At 45.9% G+C, this 21,955-nt stretch overlaps 1 protein-coding gene across 1 annotated transcript in view; it reads left to right on the plus strand.

Annotated features, from left to right (window-relative positions):
- ATOH8 (atonal bHLH transcription factor 8) overlaps positions 1-21,955 on the plus strand; it is a 47,119-nt gene that overhangs the window by 16,245 nt on the left and 8,919 nt on the right. The window contains exon 2 of the mRNA XM_074285649.1: positions 4,719-4,910. Coding sequence (XP_074141750.1) covers positions 4,719-4,910 — 192 coding nt within the window. The remainder of the gene's footprint in view (positions 1-4,718; positions 4,911-21,955) is intronic.

Here is a 21,955-nt window from a genome sequence, read left to right on the forward strand (position 1 = left end):
GTTCAAGGAAGTTTCAGTTGGAGAGAGTGGGAAGAAAGGATGGGGATCAGGGAATGGGCAGGGAACGAGATAATTCATGGAATGCTTTCTCCTAAAGTGAAATTCAGGATTGACAAATGTCAAGTCTTGTCCATGGGCTCAAAAAGTCAATTTCCCTAGTATAACTTAGAGAAGCATAGTTAGGCAGCAGTTGTTCTGAAAGAGAGCTGGGGCCTTTGGTGGACTGAAAGCTCAAAGCATCCACAAGGTCATGTGGCCACCAAAAAAGTTAATATAAGTTGGTGATATATTAAGAGAAACCTAGATTCCAGGAACAGAGAAGTGATAGATAACATTGTACTCTGCCCTCATTTAGAGCATTATGTTCAGTTCTGTTTAAGTTCAGAAGTGTTTAAGAAGGACATTGATTAGCTGGATGGTGTCCATTGGCAAGTTAACCCAAAGGATCAGTTGAGGGAACTAGGTATGTTTATTCTGGAGAATAAATCCTTGTATTTGAAGGGCTCATGTGGAGGGAGGATTAGTCTTCTTATATTTGGCCTCAAAGGGCAGAACCAGGAATAGTGGGTAAAAGTTGCAAAATGGCCAAGTTGGGCTTGATTTCAGGAAGAAATTTCAACAAATTAGAGCTTTCCAATGGTGAAATGGACTGATCTCAGAGGTGGCAACTTCCCTCTCTCTTTAGAGGTCTTCAAGCAAAGGCTGGGTACAGTAGTAGGGATGTCTTTTGGGTAAGAGTTGGACAAAATGACCTTTGAGGTTCTTTCCAACTCTAGGATTCTGAGATTTGATAAAAGTTAGTTCTAAGGTTCTTGGGAAGCTCGAATTAGGCTATTTAGTTTTTATATGTCAACCAGTGGTTTCAATGATGATAATAATAGCATACATTATCAGGGAAAACGGTCCATGTCTACAATATTGTTTGTGGACACAGGGATTAAAAATGGGGAAACATAGAAAAAATCCAGATTGTTTTCTGAGGTTCAATTTCCTCACTTGCAAAAACAGTGGCTTGGACTTAGTAATCTCTAAAATCCCAACTCCAGTATTTTACAATCTTAAATTATGAGATTATGGTCATTTATGTGACCTCCATTTTAAAATGCTGATTTATTATGTAACACTAACAATTGACTAATCATTATATGTGACTGATTGACTTTATTGTAAATTTTGTTTACATGAAACCCTCTCCATCTATCCATCTCTCCATTCACACAGCAAATATTTGAGTATTTATTCATTTATTGTTTTTGATTTGTTCAGTTTCAGCTGTAGTTGTGCCCCACTTGAGGTTTTCTTGGCAAAGATACTGGAGTGCCATTTCCTTCTCTAGCTCATTTTACAGGTGAAAAAATTGAAGGAAACAGTGTTAAAGGATGTGCCCCGGGTCACACAGCTAATAGGTGTCTGAGGCTGGATTTGAATTCATGAAGAGGAGCTAGAAGACTTGTGTTCAAAATTGGCTTCATACTAGCGGTGTAACTAAGTCACAATCACCTCCTGTTTGTCTGTTTCCTCATGTATAAAAGGGGATAATACCTTCCAGAGTTGTGAGCATCAAATAAGATAATATTTGTAAAATTCTCTCAGTATAGTCTCTGATAAATAATAAGCACTGTATAAATGTTAGCTATTACTGCCCAAAACAGTGAGCTCGGAGCAAGACGATTAGTTATTCTTCTGTTTGTTTTTTTTTTTTTTGATAAGGCAATTGGTGTTCTTGCCCAGGGTCACACAGCTAGTATCAAGTGTCAGATGCTGTATTTGAATTCAGGCTCTCCTGAACTCCGATTCTCCTGACTCCAGGCCTAACACTCTAGCCACTGTGCCATCTAAATGTCCTAAATTGACTAATTGTTCAGCGAGCAACTGTTTGTTCTTGGCAAACCAAGTGTTGGAATTCAAATGCTACTTTATGGCACTTTTTAATATATCTTGGTCTGGATTAGTGGAAATAAGAGATGATTTGAAATAGTTGCATTATTCAGATTCACACTGCATATTGGGTTGGAACCAGTTGCCTCATTTTACATAATTATAAGTTTGAATGGTGTGAGGTCAAATATATTGGATCACTTCAGGGGATTCCTTATTGGAACTAATTAGGACCTAGCTCTATTACACAAATGTCCTTTGTTAACTTGCCAGGATCTCTGTGCAGCTAGGATAGGCCATTGGACCAATTCCTGTGCTCTGAGTCCCAGGTTAGTCCTTAAAGGGTCCCGGGGATTTCTCAGAGGTAGTGTACACTGAGTGCCTCTTTAGGGAAGAAGTATTTTGTGTGGAAGATTCAAAGTTTTGACTGTACCTTGGCCAGCCTAGCTTCTCCCACCATCCCTTATTGTATTAGACTGAGAGGTAACTAGGCCTCTCTTTTAACAATGATGATGATAACTAGCATTTATACAAGGGCTTTTAAAGATTGCTTTAGATGTGTTATCTCATTTATGAAGTTATTTAATCAATAAACATTTATCAAAGGCCTATTGTATATTAAGCACTGTGTTATACTTTGGAGATACAAAGAAAGGGAAAAGTCTCTGCTCTCTTTAGAGGGCCATTTAGTTTTTATGTGTCAACTAGTGGTTTTAATGATGATAATAACAGCATGCATTATCAGGGAAAACTGTCCATGTCTACAATATTGTTTGTGGACACAGGGATTAAAAAAGGGGAAACATAGAAAAAAATCCAGATTTTTTCTGAGCCTCAATTTCCTCATTTGTAAAAATAGTCCCAGTCATCAGAACATAGTCCCAGTCAACAGAAGCCCATAATCCAATGGGAGAGACAACATGCATATTATTATGTTCAAACAAGATATGTACAGGATAAATAGGAAATAATCAACAGAAGAAAGACAACAGAATTAAGGAGTGGGAAAGAGAATGAAATGTGATAGAGTGCTGACCTGTAATCCAGGAAATCTGGTTTCATATTCTACCCTTGACACTTACTAGCTATGTAAAAGTCATTTAAATTGTTTGCCTAAGTGAAATGGGGATTTGTAAAAAGCCTATAGTACCTGGCTCACTGGACTCTCCCTAGTACCTTCAACCAAGCCTGCTTTTCTTTAAAACTTAGCTCAAACACCGCCCTTCCCAGTGCCACCCCAGCTACATCAGTGCCTTATAAAATTACTTTGTGTTTGTTTTTTTGCATAGGGAGATATCACAGAGTAGTGGGTAGAGCTGGTTGATCTTCACCTGAGTTCAAGTGTCACCTCAACATATATTGACTGTGTGACCCCAGGAAATCCACTGAATTTCTCATTGCTCTAGCCATATTCTAAGTCTCAAAGTTATAGAGAAGGTTCTAATCTCCAAGGGGAAGAAGGAAAGGGAAGAAGTATTGATATAGTATCTACTATATGCTAAGAGCTTTATACAAATATTATCTCATTTGATCCTCACCACAATCCTGAGAGCTAGTGCTGCCATTTTACAGATGAGAAAACTGAGGCAAACAGAGATGAACACACAACTAATAAGTTTCTAAGGCTCGATTTCAATCCAGATGTTTTTAACTTCAAGTCCAATGCTCTATGCCCTTATTTGTATTTTTCCTATAACATTGAAATCACAACCCCTATCCTCATATTTTGTACTTAATTGTCTACATGATTCTCCTTGGAAGCTGGCACTGTTATTATTTTTGTCTCTGTAGGTGCTTAATACTTTCTGACTTTTGACTGATTGGACTTTTCCCTGATGGGATTTCTAGATCCTTCACTATCCTAATCAATTTTCTCCAGATATTTTCCAGTTTATTAAAAATAACTGATATTTGTTTGATGCTTTAATGCTGTAAAACATCCAGACTGTAAAGTTTACATTATACAGAGTTTTTTCCATCTGTTATGTCATTTGAGCCTCATAACAACCCTATGAGGTAAATGCTATAGCAGATATTGTCACACAACTGGTACATGTCAAAAGTACGACTCCTACCCAGGATAGCCTGTCTTCACAGCCAGCTCTCTACCCATGATGCCATTTCTTCCCCTTAATGTCCTTAGAACGTGGTAACTAAAATTGTGCATAACACTCCAATACTTGCAGGTCAGCATGGACTATGACTGGACTTCTTGTGACCTAAATCCTCTTCCATTTGGATTACCTGTCAAAAACTCTTTCTAAAGTCTTCAAATCATTTCCCCAGGACGCTCTGTCCGAAGAAGCCCTCCTGCCTAAGAATTATCTAGAATTTCTTGCTGAGTTCTCGTCAGCTCATTCAATGGTACATTTCCATTAGAGTGTAAGCTTTTCGAGTACCAGGACTGTTTTTTGCCTTTATTTGTATCCCAGGACATAGTAGGCACTTAACAAATATCAAAGTTAGTTGAATACACTGAATCTAAGAAATGGCCATACTTCTCTTGCTGAGAAGCTGAGTCACGGTGCTTCGTCCACTGTTCTTCATTCTATTTGTCTTCATGGAAAAAGACACTGACTTGAATTCAAATCTCAGCTCTGCTGGGACCAGTCATATTTCTTAGGTTCCACTTTCCCCGTCTATAGGATGAGGAAGCTGTACCATGTGGCCTTCTGACCCAGATTCGATGATTTTAAAATTGTAACCAATGCAAAAATGTTGTCTCTGTCTTCCCACGGCCCCCTCGTGATCACAAGTCACTACTGTCGCCCGAGCTGTATCTCTCGGCCTTGTATCTGTCACTAGCCCTCGCCCTAAACGTTTTCTGTTGTCCTTTCTAGGTTCCCTGCTATTCTTATGGTCAAAAGTTGTCCAAACTGGCCATCCTGAGGATAGCCTGTAACTATATCCTTTCCCTGGCCAGGCTGGCTGACCTGGACTACAGTGCTGACCACAGTAACATGAGCTTCTCTGAATGTGTCGAACAGTGTACCCGGACCCTGCAGGCGGAAGGCAGGTCCAAGAAGAGGAAGGTAGGTTCTGCATGATGTTATGGGAGATGGTTTCATCATGACCTTGTGGGAGAGAAGAGAGGAAGGCTGGCTCATGAGTTACAAGGGTCTGCTTGATGGAAGTCTTCATAGGAAGGTATGCCCACAATGTCAAGGGCAGCTGTACGCAGGAGCTCTGGAAATCAAAGGGTTAAGCCCTCCAGGCCCTGGGAGAAGAGAGGGATATGTGGAATAAAGTGGCTCTGGCCATCCACATATAGTAGACATCATGAGACACTACGATTGCCAGAAAGATTATACTTTATGGAGAACTCACACATGGCAAGCGCTCACAAGGTAGTCAGAAAAAGTGATACAAGACTCTAAAGAACTTTAGGACTGATTGTATGATATGGGAGACCATCCAGTATGGTGTGCCCTCATCAGAAGAAGGTGCTGTGTTTATGAGCAAAATAGAGGTGAATTAACTCAAAAGAAAAGCAAGATGCACAAAGTTCATGGGGACTATTTGTGTCCAACCTATGGCAGAGCATCTCGAGCTCCTATTGGTCCGATCAGCAACAGTCGGACACGCAGTAATTTAACTCTAGCATAATCTTCAAGAATGAAGGACAACCACCAAGGAGGGGATTCTTTGGGTAATGGATGTTTAAAAAAAAAAAAAAAAGAAAGAAAAAGAAAAAGAAAAAATTGGTAACTGTGGATCCTACATATCCATGGGACTGTGTTCTAGGTGGGACTGTAGTTCTTATAATGAGAGTCCTCTCTCTGGAGCATTAAATGTTTAAGTGTGTAACTTAACACACGGGGCCTCAGTTTTCCCCTCTGTAAAGGAGGGATCACACCCGATAATTAGACTATGTGATGCTGTGTAATGAAAGCACCATGTTCTTTAATGAGGGTTCTGTCAGGTTGTTGTGCTGTGGGGAGTACTAGCCAGACGCTGAGTGACAAACTGTATGTCTTCCTTTTGAGCCTCGGTTTCCTCATCTGTAGAATGAGTTTGGGCTAGAAGATCTTTAGGGTGCCGGTATCTGAAGGCATTTTTTAAATTTTTACCCACTGAGACCTGACTGGAATGAGGCTGGCAGACAGAGAGGAATGGCCGACTTCATTTTTCAAGGACAGAATGGATGAGAACATAGGGGATCCCATGCCCCTCACTTGGATTAGGGGCCCTTAAAATTGGGGCTAGATTCTAAGGATCTCAGAACTGGAAGTGACCTCAAAGGGCTTCCAGTCTTAAAACACAATTCCCTCTGGGATCTCTCCAACAAATAAATGGTCCTTTAGCCTTTGCCCAAAGCCTCAGCTGAGAGGGAAAAGGATTTCCTCAGCTAGTTCTTTGCGCTTTGGGATGGCCAGAATCTCGAACAGCCTCGTGACACCTCCCCCAGAGTAGCTGTGACATCGGGCAAAGCGGAAGGGTCTAATCCCTCTCCCTTGTGACAGTTCTAGAAAAGTTTGCTCCTCAGAGCTTTCCCACCTCCAGCCTGGGGGAGGAGAGAGGGGGATTTTGAAGGCCAGGGAGGCAGCGTAGTCAGTCACTCAACAAGCACTTTGAAGGGCCTACTATGTGCTGGGACTGCGCTAAGCGCTGGGGACTAAGAAAGGCACAGGCTGCTGTCCAGCGGCCCTCACTTTCACCGGGGAGACGTTCTGTGGGCATGTAAGCCTCATCCGGGTCAGAAGGTCTGATGGCTTCTCGTCCCGACCTCCACCTTTTATTAGCTCCGGGACCTTAGGCCCATCCCTTCCCCGACCTCAGTTTCCTCATCTGTACCAGGCCGGGCTTGGTGATTGTGTGTCTTCCAGTTCCAGAGCTGGGCTCAGGCCTCCCCCCTGCCCACGTGCTCCCCGCGGGCACAAATCCCCTCTTTCCTCGCCTCCACCACCGTGCCCTCTCGCTTTCTCGGGGATTCACCCGATTATCCGGGGCCCAGCCATCCGGGATGGGGGGCGGGGGGCATCTGGGAGCTGTCCCGGAGCGCTGGCCTGTGTGTGAGGGGCGGCAGCTGGGAGGCTCTCCCCCTGGGGCTACCACCCGCCCTTCCCGCGCATCTTTCAGGACTCTCCCCCTCTCCCCCCCCCCCCCCCCCGCCCGGAGCCCCAAGAAGCGGCGGCTCTTCCGGGGTCCGGCCGGGCCCAAGCCACGTGGGCGCCGTCGGATGGGCCTGCCAGCCGCTCGCTAATTGCAGCGCGCATTCCGGCCGTTTATTTACCGCGAGCCCAATTAGATGAAATCACCATCAAACGAGGTGGGGGGAGGAGGGGGGAGCAGAGAGAGGAAGCCCAGCCCGGCTGGCTTTCCTCTGGCCGTGTGACACAGGCAAATTAGGGCCGTGATTGATGGCTCCGCGCTGCCGCCGCTGGCGGCCTCCGTGACAAAGGGAGTCTTGTAAACTCCGAGTGAACCGCCCCGAGTCGGGCGGCGGGGCGGGAGCCCGAGCTGACCCCAAACACCCCCCCCCCATTTTACGGAAATGGACTGGCCCAAGATCCCGAGCTGGGGTTCGAACCGGGAACCTCTCGCTTCGCCACGTGGGGAGCGCCTGGAGGGGAGGCTCCAAGTCTGCCCTCCTCTCTAGCCCACTCCCCACAGCACGCCCCGCCGGTGATAAATGCTCGTTGGAGGACAGATCCTCCTTTCCAGCTCTCCAGGCTGCTCTCGGGGAGGACAGGGTGGGCAGGGATGCAGCGCAGTGTGGCCGGACCGGATCCTCCTCCCTCAGCCGCTGGCGTGCGACCCTGGCCAGGTCACCCAACCCCGGGCCTCCGGGCTTGGGGTTAGAGCCAGATTCTTAAACTGTGGTGTGGGAGCCCGTAGAAGGTCTCGTAACTGAACGCGGACTTGTGAAATCATGATTGTCTGTAAACATGTGATTGTGTACCCCTTTTATCTGTCCCAATGCCCCGGGGGCACGTAAAAATTCCGCCCCCGAAAAGGGGTCTCCGTGCAGAAAGTTTAAGAGGTCCCGGGTGGGAGGAGCCCTCCTGGCTCAGCGCCGGGCGGCGTCTCACCTTGAGGGCGCCCCTTTCTCCTTCTATCCATAGGGCCCCAGAAGCATAGGGCTCTCTTGGGAGAAGGGAAGCCCTGCCTTCAGATCTTGCTTCTTGCAAGGACTGGAGGGCTGAGGGAGAGAGTCAGAGTCTGTCGCTCTCCAGAAGGACGAGGGGGAGAGAGGAATCAGGCTCCGGACTCCAGAGTCCAGGATTCATCTGTGGCAAGCCGCGTGGCGGCTTGTCTGCCTCCTTCACTTCTCCCCATAAAGACCAAGGACTCTGACTGATCCTGACTCTGACTGATCCTGAGGCCCTCCAGGGAGTTAGCGCAGATAGTATAGATGAATAGATGAACGGATAAATAAATGGACACATGGAGAAATCTAGTTGTTGTCTAAGAGATTTGGAGGCAGTAGCAGATGGATGTATCTATCCTAAGTCCAGAGAAGAGGAAAGGGCAGAGCCATTGGTGCTCTGCATTTATATGGACTATCTTCTCCAAACCCCTCATGCCTATTCCCATACTCTGCTCTATTCTCATATTCTACATTTACTAGGTAACCTTGGGCAAGTTACTCCCCCCAGCCTCAGTTTTCCTGAATGTAAAATGGGGTTACTAACACTCTCACACCAGACTGTAACCTCAAGTCCACTAACTGAAAATACAGCATTCTTTTTATGTTTCTCCTCTCCATGCCTTGTGAAACCATTCTGAAAACTGTGGCACTCCCTATTAAGTGTGAATTCCCATTTTGTTCCCAATTGAATAATTGTTCAGATTCAGTTGAGATAATCCTATGTTCTTATGACTGGTACGGAGTGGGCAGGTATCCCCAAAATTGTCCCTGATAACCCAACTCTAGCTCTTCCCTGTAGACACCCAAGTTCCTTGCCTTGCCCCATTAATGACCATGATCAAAGCTTCACTTGGAGCTACAGCAACTCACAGGGTATCCCCCCCCCCACCATTGACCAAGTTGTGCACATAGACATCAGCTACAGAGCACACCATGAAGACTCACTGTCCTACATACACCAAGTTACTTTTTATGGGTGAGGGAAGAAATGCAAGCTGGAGGACTTTGTATTTCTATACTTGAGGGTCTCAACCTGGGGGGTGGACAAAGGAAGAGAACAGTCTCTCACCTTCTACCAATGTGTCCTGCCTTGCAGCTTTCACTTCTCTTAGACATCATTTTCAGTGAGTTGCATTCTGACAATTGTTTAAAAGTAAGAAATACAAAACTCCTTCAGCAAGTCAGACATTTGTTAAGCACCTACTATGTGCAAAATACTGCACTAAGTTCTGGGAATTCAAAAAAAAGGCAAAATATTTTACTTCCACCTTCTCCATCAAGAATGATTTTCCATGTGGAAAGGACAAATGGGATCTAGAAATATGGGATCTAGGGACAGCTCGGTGAATAATGAACTGGCCCTGGAGCCTGGCTTTAGACACTTAGAACTGTGTGATCCTGGGCAAGTTACTTCATTCTGTTTGCCTCAGTTTCCTCACCAGTAAAATGAGCGAGAGAAGAAAATAGCTAAACCATTTTGGTATCTTTGCCCCCCAAAAAACCCAAATGGGGTCACAGAGAGTTAGACATGATGAAACAATACAATAACAGCAAAGAGTAGGATAAACCTGACTTTGAGGGAATAGAGCAATGATAGGTAAGATCTTTGAAAGACAGCACCTACTATGTAATTGCTTTAAAGAAGACCCAGGGTCCTAGAAAAACCTGTGGGTGTGATCACAGAATTGCTAGCAGCAAACTTTGACATCCCTGAAAACAGAAATAGTTTGGAAAGTCTGAAGGGAGATGAGAAAAGATGTTCCCATTTTCAAAAGCATGCAAGAGGTGGGGGGAGGGGTCTGGAAATTATAGGAAAATAAGTTTGATTTTACTCCTGGGGGGGGGGGGGATTGAAAATAGATCGATAATTAAACAGGAGATCATGGGGGGAAAAGTTATAGCAAATTAATCCAATTAATAATAAATCCATGTTTATTCCATTATGTTTGGCTCTTCTTGACCCATTTGGGGTTTTCTTGGCAAAGACACTGGAATGGTTCACCATTTCCTTTTCCATTCATTTCCCGGATAAGCAAACTGAGACTTAGGTTAAAGACTTGCCCAGGGTCACCCAACTGGTAAGTGTCTGAGGCTGTATTTGAACTCAGGTCCTCCCAACTCCAGGACTGATCTCTATCCACTGCTGCCCGTGGATGTGGGATTTTTTAATTCCCTGAACCCAAATGATTTTGACAGGCTGGAATGCTGGGCAGAAGCCAGAAAGCAGAAGGCAGCAGAACTACAGTAATTCCTGTTTTGGGGGTTCAGAAGGAAAATCAGTTGCACAAGAACAGGCTTGGAAAAGACCCAGTCTGACAGCAGTTCCCTTGAAAGGGACTGGGCTTTCTTTGTTGTTGACTAGAAGAGTATTGAAAGCCAAGAAGACTATGCTCCAGCTACTCAGAACCTCCTGTGAGCTCAAGTTGTATTCCCAGAAGCATGGTGGCCACCCTATGGAGGCCACATTGGATCAGTCAGATCTCATGGAGCATCCTCAAGTTGGAGCGTCTTATTTTAAAAGAAAAATTAAATCACTTGTTGAAAACTTCATATTGAGCACGATACAACCCTTGCAGCTTGTTTAATAACGATTTAGAGTTTAATTAGAGTTGTTAATGAATTCCAGTGAATAAAACAGGATCTCTTCCTTTTCCTTCTATGTCTCTCTGGCTATTTTGCCCTTCCCCCCTTTTCCAACCAGAGTAAAAGTGACCCCTTAAAACTAATATGTATAATCAAACCACAGAAAAAGAAAAAACAAGGGCCCCCACGAGGGAGTGGGGAGAGGAGTTGGGGCTTCCCAGAGCTGCTGCTCTCTTTGGAATGGCTCCTGACTGCCAGGAGGAATTTCCCTAGGAAGCCAGGCCCTGAGGCAGAGTTTCCAAGGGCTCAGGTCCCTGCTAATCCTTCCCTATCCCCACATGAAAAATAAACATGCCCCATGAGTTAGTACCCTCCCAGGCCTCTGGGCACATGTCCATCTGCCCCCTGGGGGGGCTGATTCTGAGAACTCTTACATAGCTTATATTGAGGGTCATAAGACTGAAAGCTGGAAAGAGGTCCAAGAGATTATGTGGTCCTCTGATTCCTAGCCTTGTCCTTTTATAGGGGTTATGCAGTCTCCCCATTGGACCACACAGCCTCTCCACTTGAATGGATATAGTATTTAGATGGGCGCTTTGGGAAAGTGGAAAAGAGTGAAATTTCCTGAGCTGAGTCCTGAGATTTGAGTTCAGACCTTGGCTTTGCAGCTTATTATCTGTGTGTTCTTAGCCAAATCACTCTACTTCAGGGCCTCTGTTTTCCCATTTGTAAAAAGAACAGTGGTTCTTAGTGAGCTATGAGGTCCTTTTCAGCTCAGACAGAGGGTGCTGAGTATAAGAGGGGTAAAAAGAGATCTGAAGTCACTGGACTCCCTGATTTAGAATTAGGGAAGGATTAAGTTAGCTACAGGATCATACGTGCATCTTAGATTGGACATTTGAATCCAGTCCTTTTTTTTTCAGAGAAGGAACACAGAGCAGTTAGGCTATTTGCCCAAAGTCTTTGTTTGAGGTAGGATCTGAACTCAGGTCTTGCAGATTCCAAGTTCATCACCCTCACTCTTGAAGTCTAATCCTCCTCATAGTTCAATTAAACAGATGCCCAGAGAGGGGGAGAGGGCACATGCTTTTGTTGGAGCTCCAAGACTCTCCCCAGTCTGAAGCCATTCTCCCTTTGCAGGCTGCCCCTTTTCACCCCACCCTTTTTGGACCAGTCAAACTGGGCTTTCTCACCTTCATGGCTTAGTCTGTTCCTGCCAGAAATTCCCTCCCCTGCCTTGCCTTTTGAATACCCACTCAGGCTTTAAGGCTCAACTCAAAGTCTTTCTTGATCCCGGATTTGATTTATAATCTTTACCTCCAGCTCCTTCAATAGTTCTCCACTGCTTCCCCAAAGCATTTTTCTTTGGTTTTTTGTCCTATTGATTGATTATAGTTAGCTATAGATGCATGTGCTATCTTCTACTGTTTATTATAATAGCATATCTATTGTCTAATAAATTATCTAATAGATGATAAACCCCATGAGGGCAGCCTCATACAACATACGTTGAAAATTTTGAGAATTTCAGTGACTTACTGGCCCACAGTCACACAGCCTATTTATTTCAGGGACTGGATTTGAACCCAGAACTTCTTGGTGGCAAGTCCAGCTCTCTATCTGCTATATAGCTCTGCCTCTGTACACACAGTAGGAGGAGAAGGAAATAAATATAAAATGCCTACTTTTGTTTGGGCACTTCATTAAGTTCTGAGAGTTCAGATACAAAAGGGAAACTATCCTCAAGGATTTTTCATTCTACAGGTAGATAAAAAATAAAAGACAGGTAATTGGGGGAGGAGGGAAGTGAAGATGAAGGCAGAACAGCTGGTAGGGGAAGGGGATCAGGAAAGCTATAGAAGAAGGTGCTTCAGCAGAGCCTTAAAAATAACAAGAGTCTAAGAAGAGGCAAGGACTAGGAAGGGTGTCGGATGCTTGGAGGAGAGCCATTGCAAAGATTTCTGGACTGGAAATTTAAGGAACAGAAAGAAGGCCAGTCTGTTTGGACCAGGGCCATAATGGGTAATCGGGGTATTGTAATAAATGGAAGAGAAAGAGTGTGGGACTGGGGTGGCCCAGAAGATGGGTCTTGGTTGCTACCAATCCAGTGCGTGACCCTGAGCTGATCCCGTCTTCTCCCCTGCCCCGGGTCTTTGTACAATGAGGGGGCTCTGAACTAGGTGATTTCTCAGCTTTCTTCCGGCTTTGGCATCCACTGACCCAATTCCATAATTATTCTGGGAAGGCTATGCCATATAACGGACCTTGGGCCTCCTCCCCCCACAGAGCAGACAGGGCTTTCAGTGAGAAGGCTATGCTTCTTTTCCCCAATCCCTTTCTTCTAATCCTACCCCCTTCCACTTCTGCCTGAATGACTCAGATCCTTGCCCTGACCCCATTCTTCCCTCTGGCTTTCGTCGGAGACCCAGATCTGGAGGATTACAGGGTGGGCAGGGCCGGTGGGAAAGGACGTTTGCTTGGGTGGCAAGGCTCATAGGCCCCCCATTGCCTGGGAACAGTCTAGTTCCCAAATTTATGGAAGAGAGAGCTCCCTTTCCCTCCTCCCTCTCACTTTTCTTTCTTCTTCCCCTCCCCCTCTCTCCTTTTCCTCCTCCTCTCCCACTCCTTCCCTCGCTCCTTTCTTCTCTCCACCTCCCTCTTCTTTATTTCCTTTCCCTCCCCCACTCCAATTTTCTTCCCCCATATCCTTTTTCTCCTCCTCTTCCACTGCTTCTCTCTCTCCCTCCCTTTTCCTCCCCCCTTCCTTTATTCCTCTCCCTCTTACTCTTTCTTCCAGACAATTTGTCTTAGATGTCCAAGTCTGTGAAGTCTGTCCATATTGGGGGAGTGAGAACAAACAAATACCAAATTATCTTCTGAGCATAACAATGGATGCAATTTCTCTTTCCTGGCATTCGATGACATCGCCATTTGCCACCAGCTGTTTGTCTGAAGGCAAAGGCTTCAGCTGCTGTTTCTCCTTTCATATATGACACTGTTCACTGGAGATCTTGGATCATAAGAACAGCTTGAATTTCTAGGGAACTTTACAGCTTCCAGATTATTCTGCTCATCACAGTCTGGTGGTAAATACTCTTCCCCCTGATTTTGTCAATAACAGTTAAAGAAGGTCACAATTGAGGTTTTTGAGAGTTTGAAGAACTGGCCCACAAGAGGCAGGGATTGTGGAACAGTGGGAAAAGCACTGAATTTGCAGCCAGAAACCCTGACTGCTGTTGACTATGTGACCTTAAAGAAGCCTTCATCTTTCTGGCCTCACTTTCCTTATCTGTAAGATGAGGGATTGCGTTAGGTGGCCTCTGGGGACCCTTCCAAATATAGATTTTATGATCAGATGACATCCCAGCTTCTTTTTAGCTTGAAATCTATGGAAGTCACACTTCCATAGAAATGGCAAGGGATATAGAGTTGAAAGGTCATCAAATCCAGGTTCAATTGTCTTAGATAGTGGCCCAGAAAGGGCAAATCATTTACCTTCCGGTCACAAAACTAGTAAGTAGCAGAACTGAGATTGGAACTCAGAGCTTTTGACTTCCAACTATAATGCTTTTCCTACTCCATAACTCCCTCAGGTTTCCATTGTACATTTCTCTTTTGTTCCATGTATGTATTCATCATTTTTAGGGAAATTTGGGTTTAGGGGAAGCGGTCTATTTTTCCATTCTTCTGTTCAAAACAAAGCTACAGATAGACAAAAAGGGAGATGATGAGAGAGACAGAGAGATGGAGACAGACAGAAACACACACACATAGAAACAGTACAGGAAGAAGAAGGAAAAGGAGGAAGAGGAGGAGGAGGAGGAGGAAAAAGAAAATGTTGAAAAGAAGAGATGATGTTGAGAAGAAAGAGACAGAGAAATAGAGTCAGGGAGGAGGAGGAGAAGGGGATGATGTTGAGAAGAAAGAGACAGAGAGAGAATGAGAGAGAGAGAGAGAGAGAGAGAGAGAGAGAGAAGAAGAAGAAGAAGAATTAGAAGAAGAAGAAGAAGAAGAAGAAGAAGAAGAAGAAGAAGAAGAAGAAGAAGAGGAAGAAGAAGAAGAAGAAGAAGAAGAAGAAGAAGAAGAAGAAGAAGAAGAAGAAGAAGAAGAAGAAGAAGAAGAAGAAGAAGAAGAAGAAGAAGAAGAAGAAGAAGAAGAAGAAGAAGAAGGAGAAGGAGAAGAAGAAGGAGAAGAAGAAGGAGAAGAAGAAGGAGAAGGAGAAGAAGAAGAAGAAGAAGAAGAAGAAGAAGAAGAAGAAGAAGAAGAAGAAGAAGAAGAAGAAGAAGAAGAAGAAGAAGAAGAAGAAGAAGAAGAAGAAGAAGAGGAAGAAGAAGAAAGAGGAGGAGGTGATGTTGAGAAGAAGAGGAGGAGAAGGAGAGGAGAGAGGAACATGCTGAAGAATTCCCACTCAGAAAACAACAAACATTACAACAAACCACATGATACACACAGTGATTAACTGACACAAGGGATCCAAGAAATACAGACATCCTTAGTGAAATGCACGGCCGTCACTTTGAAATGTTCTCTATCCCCACAGCTCAGTAGCTGCACTCGGCGAGGCCAGCCAGCATGATGAAGACTCAGCGCCTCCAGCTTTAAGGGACCCCAGAATACACATGGCAGCGGAGAGCCCTCAGACCAGGGCCCCACTGCTCCATCTGCCTTTGCCTCCTGCTTCTGCCCTCCCTCCCCTCAGCCTATGACCCCTCTGTGACACGTAGAAACCCAAAACCAGAGGTCACCCCCACCCAGGCCCTCTTTCACAGAGCAGGAAACTATGGTCCGAGGGAGCTTGGCTTGTCTAAGGTCACTTCCGGTTGGGTTTGTGTCTTTCTAATGCATTTATTGTGTAATAATATATGCTAATTGCACCTAGGCAGCAAGGAGACCTGGCTTGTCCCCACTCTGACACAAATTGTAGGTGTGACCCTGGGCAAGTCACTTAAAGCCTCTTGGTGAGAGACTGACCTAACGTAGAACTGGGTTGACCTCAGCTGGCAGATGGGGATCAGCGTTACTTGTTTCCTTGTGGAGCCTGGGTCTGTGCCTTTATCTGGACCCCAAAACTCTCCCAGTGTGGCTTCCCTAAATCTGTGTCTCCTCCGCGAGTGTGTTGCAGACAGAGGGAACTCTCTGAATGGACAGTCCCCTTCACTAGTCTTCAAGGGTCACTAGACCACTGGGTGATCTGGCCCACAGTTTGAACCCCGTTTTCTTCTTTACTGTCTGCCTGCTCTTCCCAGCGTGGGCACCTCATCTTCCTATTTTTAGAGATGTTGGGGGCATCCCAAACAAAGTCCACTAAAAAACCGACCCTCATCATTCTCCCTCCTCAACTTCCCCACTTCTCTTAAGGGCATCATTTTCTTAAGTTCTCTGTGCCTCAGTTTCCCCTCTCTAAAAGGAGACGCCTGGATTTGATCTCGATTCCCTTCAAATCTCTATATGCATCCATGGATTTAGTGCTTGACAAAGCTTCTCTCTCATTCTCAGCCCCCACCTCTTTCCCTCCCCTCTCTATCTCTCCCTCCCTCCCTCCCTCCCTCTAGGCTGGGGTTCTCCCAGGCATCAGGGTGGGAGCTTTGGCCGCAGCCTTTCCCTTTCTCTCGCCTGCCCAAGGCCCATAACCGACCAAGTGCCAGCTCCCCGGTAGAGCAGAGACTGCTTGAAGGCGGGCGCTTTGTGCTTCTGCCTCTTCCTTCCTGATAGACAATAAATAAGCTTAATAATAATAATAATAAGCTTAATAAAAGCCTATGGCATCGACTGGGGTAAATCGAATTGAAGTGAGCAGAGCAGGAATCTAGATCCATTTTCTGGGATCCCAGGCCAGCGGTCTTTTCCCATAAACCCCTCTGGCTTCCCCCCCCCCCCAGGTCCCCCTCTAGCTCTCCCCAGAAGCAATTCCTCTATTAGCCCAAACGTGCCGGTCTGTCCCACACCGAAGCCCCTGGAACCCCCCCCCCCCGCCCCGCGGGGCTACCCTGTGGAGAAACATGCGTGCTTTGATGAAAGCGGTTCAGCCCGGAGCATGGGGGGGTGGGGCCCCCCCCAGCGCTGGAGCCATCCCTGACTCCGGCTGGGGGGGGGAGCGGAGGGAGACAATAGGGCGGGTGTCTAAAGCCCCCAGCAAACCCCTCCTCATTCCTCCGGAGCAGCCCTGCCAGAAGCGGCCTTGCATCTGGCGGCAGCTGGGGCGCCGGCCTGCTTCTCATTTGGGCCCCTTTTGGTTTCGATTAGTTGTTGTGTTAGTCAGTAACGCAGTGGAGTCCATGGGAGCCGAGCTGGAGCACAGGGCTTTTTTTCCCCCCCATCTCTCTCCCCCTCCCCTCCGCCTGTCTCTCCCCCTCCCCCTCCCCTCCGCCTGTCTCTCCTCCTCCCCCTCCCCTGCGCCTCTCTCCCCCTCCCACCCGCCCCCCCTCCTGGCAGTCGCAGACTCCAGATGTTCAGAACGCTGGTTGGGAAGTTCTCCTGGCGCCACTGAGGGCAGAGGGCAGGGGAAAGGCACGCGAGCTGGAACCAAAAACACTCAGTCACTGCAGGATTTGGCCGCCTGCCCCGGCTCTCCGCTGGCACATTCCCCAGCTCTCCCCTGGCCATCTGTTCCCCCAAAACACTTTCAGAGCCTCATCATCACTCAGGATACAACATTGAGAGCAGCTGTTTTTGAGGCAGGAGGAAAAACCGTGCAAAAGGTCCTTTGTGAGAGAGGAAACTTCGTTATGAATAACAGCCCCACTGTCAGAGCGCCGTAACCGTGGCGGCTGCGCCCCGGGGCCGGGGCCTTCAGCGCTCCCCACCTTATCTTTTTTTATGTTATATTCTTCCATATTAAAGCGGTTTTTAAAAATGTTATATTATTTCTCTCCTCCACATTAATGCGGTTTTTAAAAAAAATGCTATATCCTTTTTCCCCTCCACAATTAACGCAGTTAAAAAAAAAAAATTATAATCTTCCTCCCCTCCACATTAGCACAGTTTTTTTTTTAATGTTATATTCTTTCTCCCCCCTCACATGAACGCGGGTTTTTTTTTTTTTTTAATTCCTCCCCTCCACAGTAACAGTTTTTTTTTTTTTTTTTAATGTTATATTCTTCCTCCCCTCCACAGTAACGCGTCCTCCCCCCCCCCCCAGGTGTGTATAAAGACCCGCTTATTCGTGCTCGCCGGGCCGGGCGGCTTTCGCCGGCCTCACACTCCCTGGGCTTGGGGACAGTTGGAAGGGATGGAGTCCAGTCTGGAGGCGGCGCCGTTGGGGAGGGCAGAGTGTGGAGAGAGCCTGATTGATTTTTAGATTTTAAAAAAGAACAACACGGCAGCAGAAAGTAATTATATCCGTCACCCTAAATAAACCCAGAGCATAAAGCTGTTACAGTGTAGGGGGGGGGGGGGAGGCGGGGAGGGGACCAGAGGGGAGAATGATAGAGAAACCTTGTCAGGCCATCAGAACGCCGGCCGGGCCCGAACTCTCATTAGGAGCCGCCCCCACCCCCATCTACCCACCGGTCCCTGGGCAGCCTCGCTTAGCCCATTGCATCACGCCATGGCGGAGTCTTTTCCGAGACTTCCCTAGTGGGAGAGCCCTCCGAGGCCTGCGGGTTGCTGTGGGGAATGGGGGTGCTTTCCTTAAGTGAAGCTTTTGGGGGGATCGAGTCTGCCTCCGGAGAGAGTGACTGGAAGGCCAAAGGGGATGACGGACTAGAGCAGAGAGTAACTGAGTAACTGGCCCACCCTCAATCCCTTCCCCCCTTTTCACCCCGACCCCCTACTCCCTATCTGTCTGGGGTGCAGTTGTCCTTCCCCACTTAGTTAACATCTGAAAGGGGCAGAACCCCTTCCTGGAGCTGGGCTTTCTGACAAGGCTCTCAGGCCCCTGAGGCTGGGGGCGTGAGGGGGAGGGAAGGAGGTTTTCATGTGTCAGACAGTGACAGGAGACCCTGAAAGTCACTCTAAGTTTGTCTGTTTTCCTCCTTCAGTTCTTCCTCTTTCCCACCTTTTCTCCGAACCCCCCTCCCTCCCCAGCCAGTCCGCTCCAGCAGTGGAAAAAGGCGATCATAAAGTCTGCCGGTGGGTGGTCAGCTTTTTACAGCCCAGCCCGGGATTTGGAGGACCTCTTTGCATTTCATCTGCACTTTGCTCAGCCTCCAACACTTCATTTTTCCTGCTTGCCTCTCCTCTGTTTTGCTTTTGGGTTCCAGTTGGAACGAGCAGCAGCCCCAGCAAGGCTAAATATTTATAATGATCCCAATATCGGGGCATCCATCTCATCTGTCCGAAGCGTCTGAGCTCCCCTAAGGATCTGGACAAGTGTCCGTTACTCAGGCTCCCCCTCCTGAAGGGCAGAGGGAACAGAGGGAGGCAGGGCGGGGTGGGGCTGATTTCCAGAAGGTTCCCTAACATTTACAGGACTGAGTTTATTGCTGGGAACCTGAACTGAGGGAGGCCATTGAGAAAGGGGAGAGCTTCCAGAGAGGGGCAACCAATTCATTCCCCAAATACCGGCCCACTCGGTCACTCCCTGTGAATTAAATGGGAGCTGGGGGGAGGGGGGGTTGCTATGTTGTTGCTATTTTTTGTTCTGACTTTGTGTCCTCAGGACTTAGCACAGTGTCAGGCAAATAGTAAGTGCCTAATAAATGCTTGTTGACTATTACTCCCAGTATCTAATACAAACATTGCTTCACCTCTCAGGGATCTAGACCATTCTCCAGGACTCTTCGTTGTCAGGAAAGTGCCTGACTACAGCGATAGAGGGAGCTTCCTCCTCCCAGTGTAATTCTACTTAACACTAGTGTAAGCGCTCAAATATGAACCCTTCTGCTATCTAACGGGCCACCAGGTGGCGCCAGTCAATCAGTCAGACTCATATTCCTGAATTCAAATCTAGCCTGAGACACTGGCTGTGTGACTTAAGTGACGTAAGTCACACTGCTTGCCTCAGTTTCCTCATCTGTAAAATGGACTGGAGAAAGAAATGGCAAACCTCTCCAGTAGCTCTGCCAAGAAAACTACAAATGGAGTCACTAAGAGTAGGACATAACAAAACAACAACTAAAATGTTTCCTAAAGCTCCTTTACCAGCTCCACCCTCCCTTTCTGGACTTGTACATCAGTCTTCCTGATATTTCTCATCTCCCTTCTCTGTGATTTTGTGCAGATTGTCTCCCATGGCCACAATTTACTCCTTCCTCCCCTTTATTTTGTGAAATGCCTAATTTCCCTCAAAGCTCTATTCATGCCTCTTGCCTTCTGACAAATTATATAAGTACACATGTAAGTGTACTTTATTTATAAATTTATAAAGCACCTTCCTTCCTTCCTCCTTTCCTCCCTCCCTTCCTTCCTTCTTTCTTCCTTCCTTTCTTCTTCCTTTCTTCCTTCTCCTTTTCCTCCTTCTATTCCTCTTTCTGTCCTTTCTTCCTTCCTTTTGTCCTTCCTTCTCCTTTTCCTCTTTCCATTCTTCTTTCTTTTCTCCTTCTTTCCCTCCTTCCTCCCTTCCTTCTTTCTTTTTTGAAGAACCTGGACCCTAAATAGAAGAACCAGGGTCTTTTCTCTTAGTTATTGACACTCATGCTCCTACTCATGAATATTACCCTTGTGTAGGTTTGACTCATGTCTATCTAGGATGTCCCCAAGAATGGAGAAGGGCCCTAAATATATAGCATTGGCCAGGCATAGGACAGCTATTTATTTCTCCCAATATCAAAGAAATGCTTAGGACACAAAACAATTGATACTAAAACATCAAAACATAAAATAGTTTGCAAGACTGCTGAATGGGCATTTTATCTTCAACTCTGCTCAGCACAATCTCCTTCAAGCTCTATGTCTGGTGGCAAACCTCGCCAGGGCTGGACACTTCCCTCTGTGGATGATTGTCTTCTCCAAGAGGCGTTAAACTAGCCCTAGGGGGCATCTTCCAGAGGGCAGCTGGCACCCGCTGATGCTGTTGAATTAATAGCTTCCTACCTCTCTTACTGGCTTTGCTGCCTCGGAGACTTGGAGTCTCGATGAATGTTTAGTAGTCTTTGCTCAGGAAAGATATATAAAGTAGAAGAGGCAGCCAGAAGTCCAAGCCCACCTAGCTAAACCCCTGCTTGTCTGTCACATGTGAACAGTGATCATTCACACCCTATCAAGGAGTGTGTGTGTGTGTGTGTGTGTATGTGTGTGTGTGGAAGAGAAAGCACATGTTCCAGAGGAAGAGATTTTGCAGTTCCCCCTTCTATACTGCTGTAGTTTTGTTCACCTTGGCCCCCACTCCTGCCCCTTACCTGCCCATCACCAAGATATAACCAGAGTTTGCTCCATTATCCCAAATCACCAAGTGCTTTAATAAAAGAAGTAGCCTGGCTCCAATGAGGGAAGGAGGGGGGGCTCACAAGTCCCTTCTTTTATATTTGTGTAAACATTTTGGGGCTGCTAGGGGGCGCCATAGTGGATAGAGTGCTGGTCCTAGAGTCAGGAAAATTCATTTTCCTGAGTTCAAATCCAGCCTCAAACACTTATTAGTTATGTGACTCAGGGCAGATTAGAATGAGAAAGCTAGGCGCTGCTTTTAAACCATTTTTGTGTGTGTCCTTCGTGGTTGAAATTTATGGACCCTTTCTTTGAATGTTTTCAAATGCATAAATAAATAGGATTAGAAAAGTAACCAATTACAGGATATAGTTAACAAGAATATATTTTTTGAAGTTCATGGACCCCAGCTTAAGAATCTCTATGCTACATTTCTTGTTTCTTTTATGGATGGGGGATAGATGGGAGGGAAAACATTTGGAACTTGAAAAAATTTTTAATGTAAAAATATATATGTATATATTTTATGTCTATATCTATCTATATTTATCTCTATATATCTATATTTCTTTCTATCTATCTATCTATATCTATCTATCTTTGTGCTAGAAAAAGGTCCACTGATTTCAGGAAGGCCCTAAAAAAGAAAATAAAAAGTATAAAGACCACCCCAGGACAGAAAAATTTAACAATCTGGGGTCATTTGGTATAACAATAGACATTTAAATACAACTTGAACATTTTCAAAGTGCTTTTTTTTTTTTTTTTTAAACATATGTTATCTCATTTTGTACTCACAACAATGTTGGGAGGTAGGTACTGTGAGTACTCCCATTTTACAGGTTAAGGAAACTGAGACAGAGCAGTTCCTTAACTTGCTTAGGGTTACTTAACCAAGCATCTGCCCTCCACTGCTCTGTGTACTGCTCCCCCTAGCGGTTAATTTATTAGTAGTGAGTGAAATCATTGAAACTTCAAACTTGGGTTTTGTGTTATAGAAAGATTAAATCCCATTCCAGGCCTTTATTTAAGAAAGTCAACAAGCCGAAACTTCCGCACCATGTTCTGAAAACATCTGAAAAGGTTCATTTCATTTGTAAA

Source organism: Sminthopsis crassicaudata, chromosome 2 (assembly GCF_048593235.1).
Source record: "Sminthopsis crassicaudata isolate SCR6 chromosome 2, ASM4859323v1, whole genome shotgun sequence".
NCBI lineage: Eukaryota > Metazoa > Chordata > Mammalia > Dasyuromorphia > Dasyuridae > Sminthopsis > Sminthopsis crassicaudata.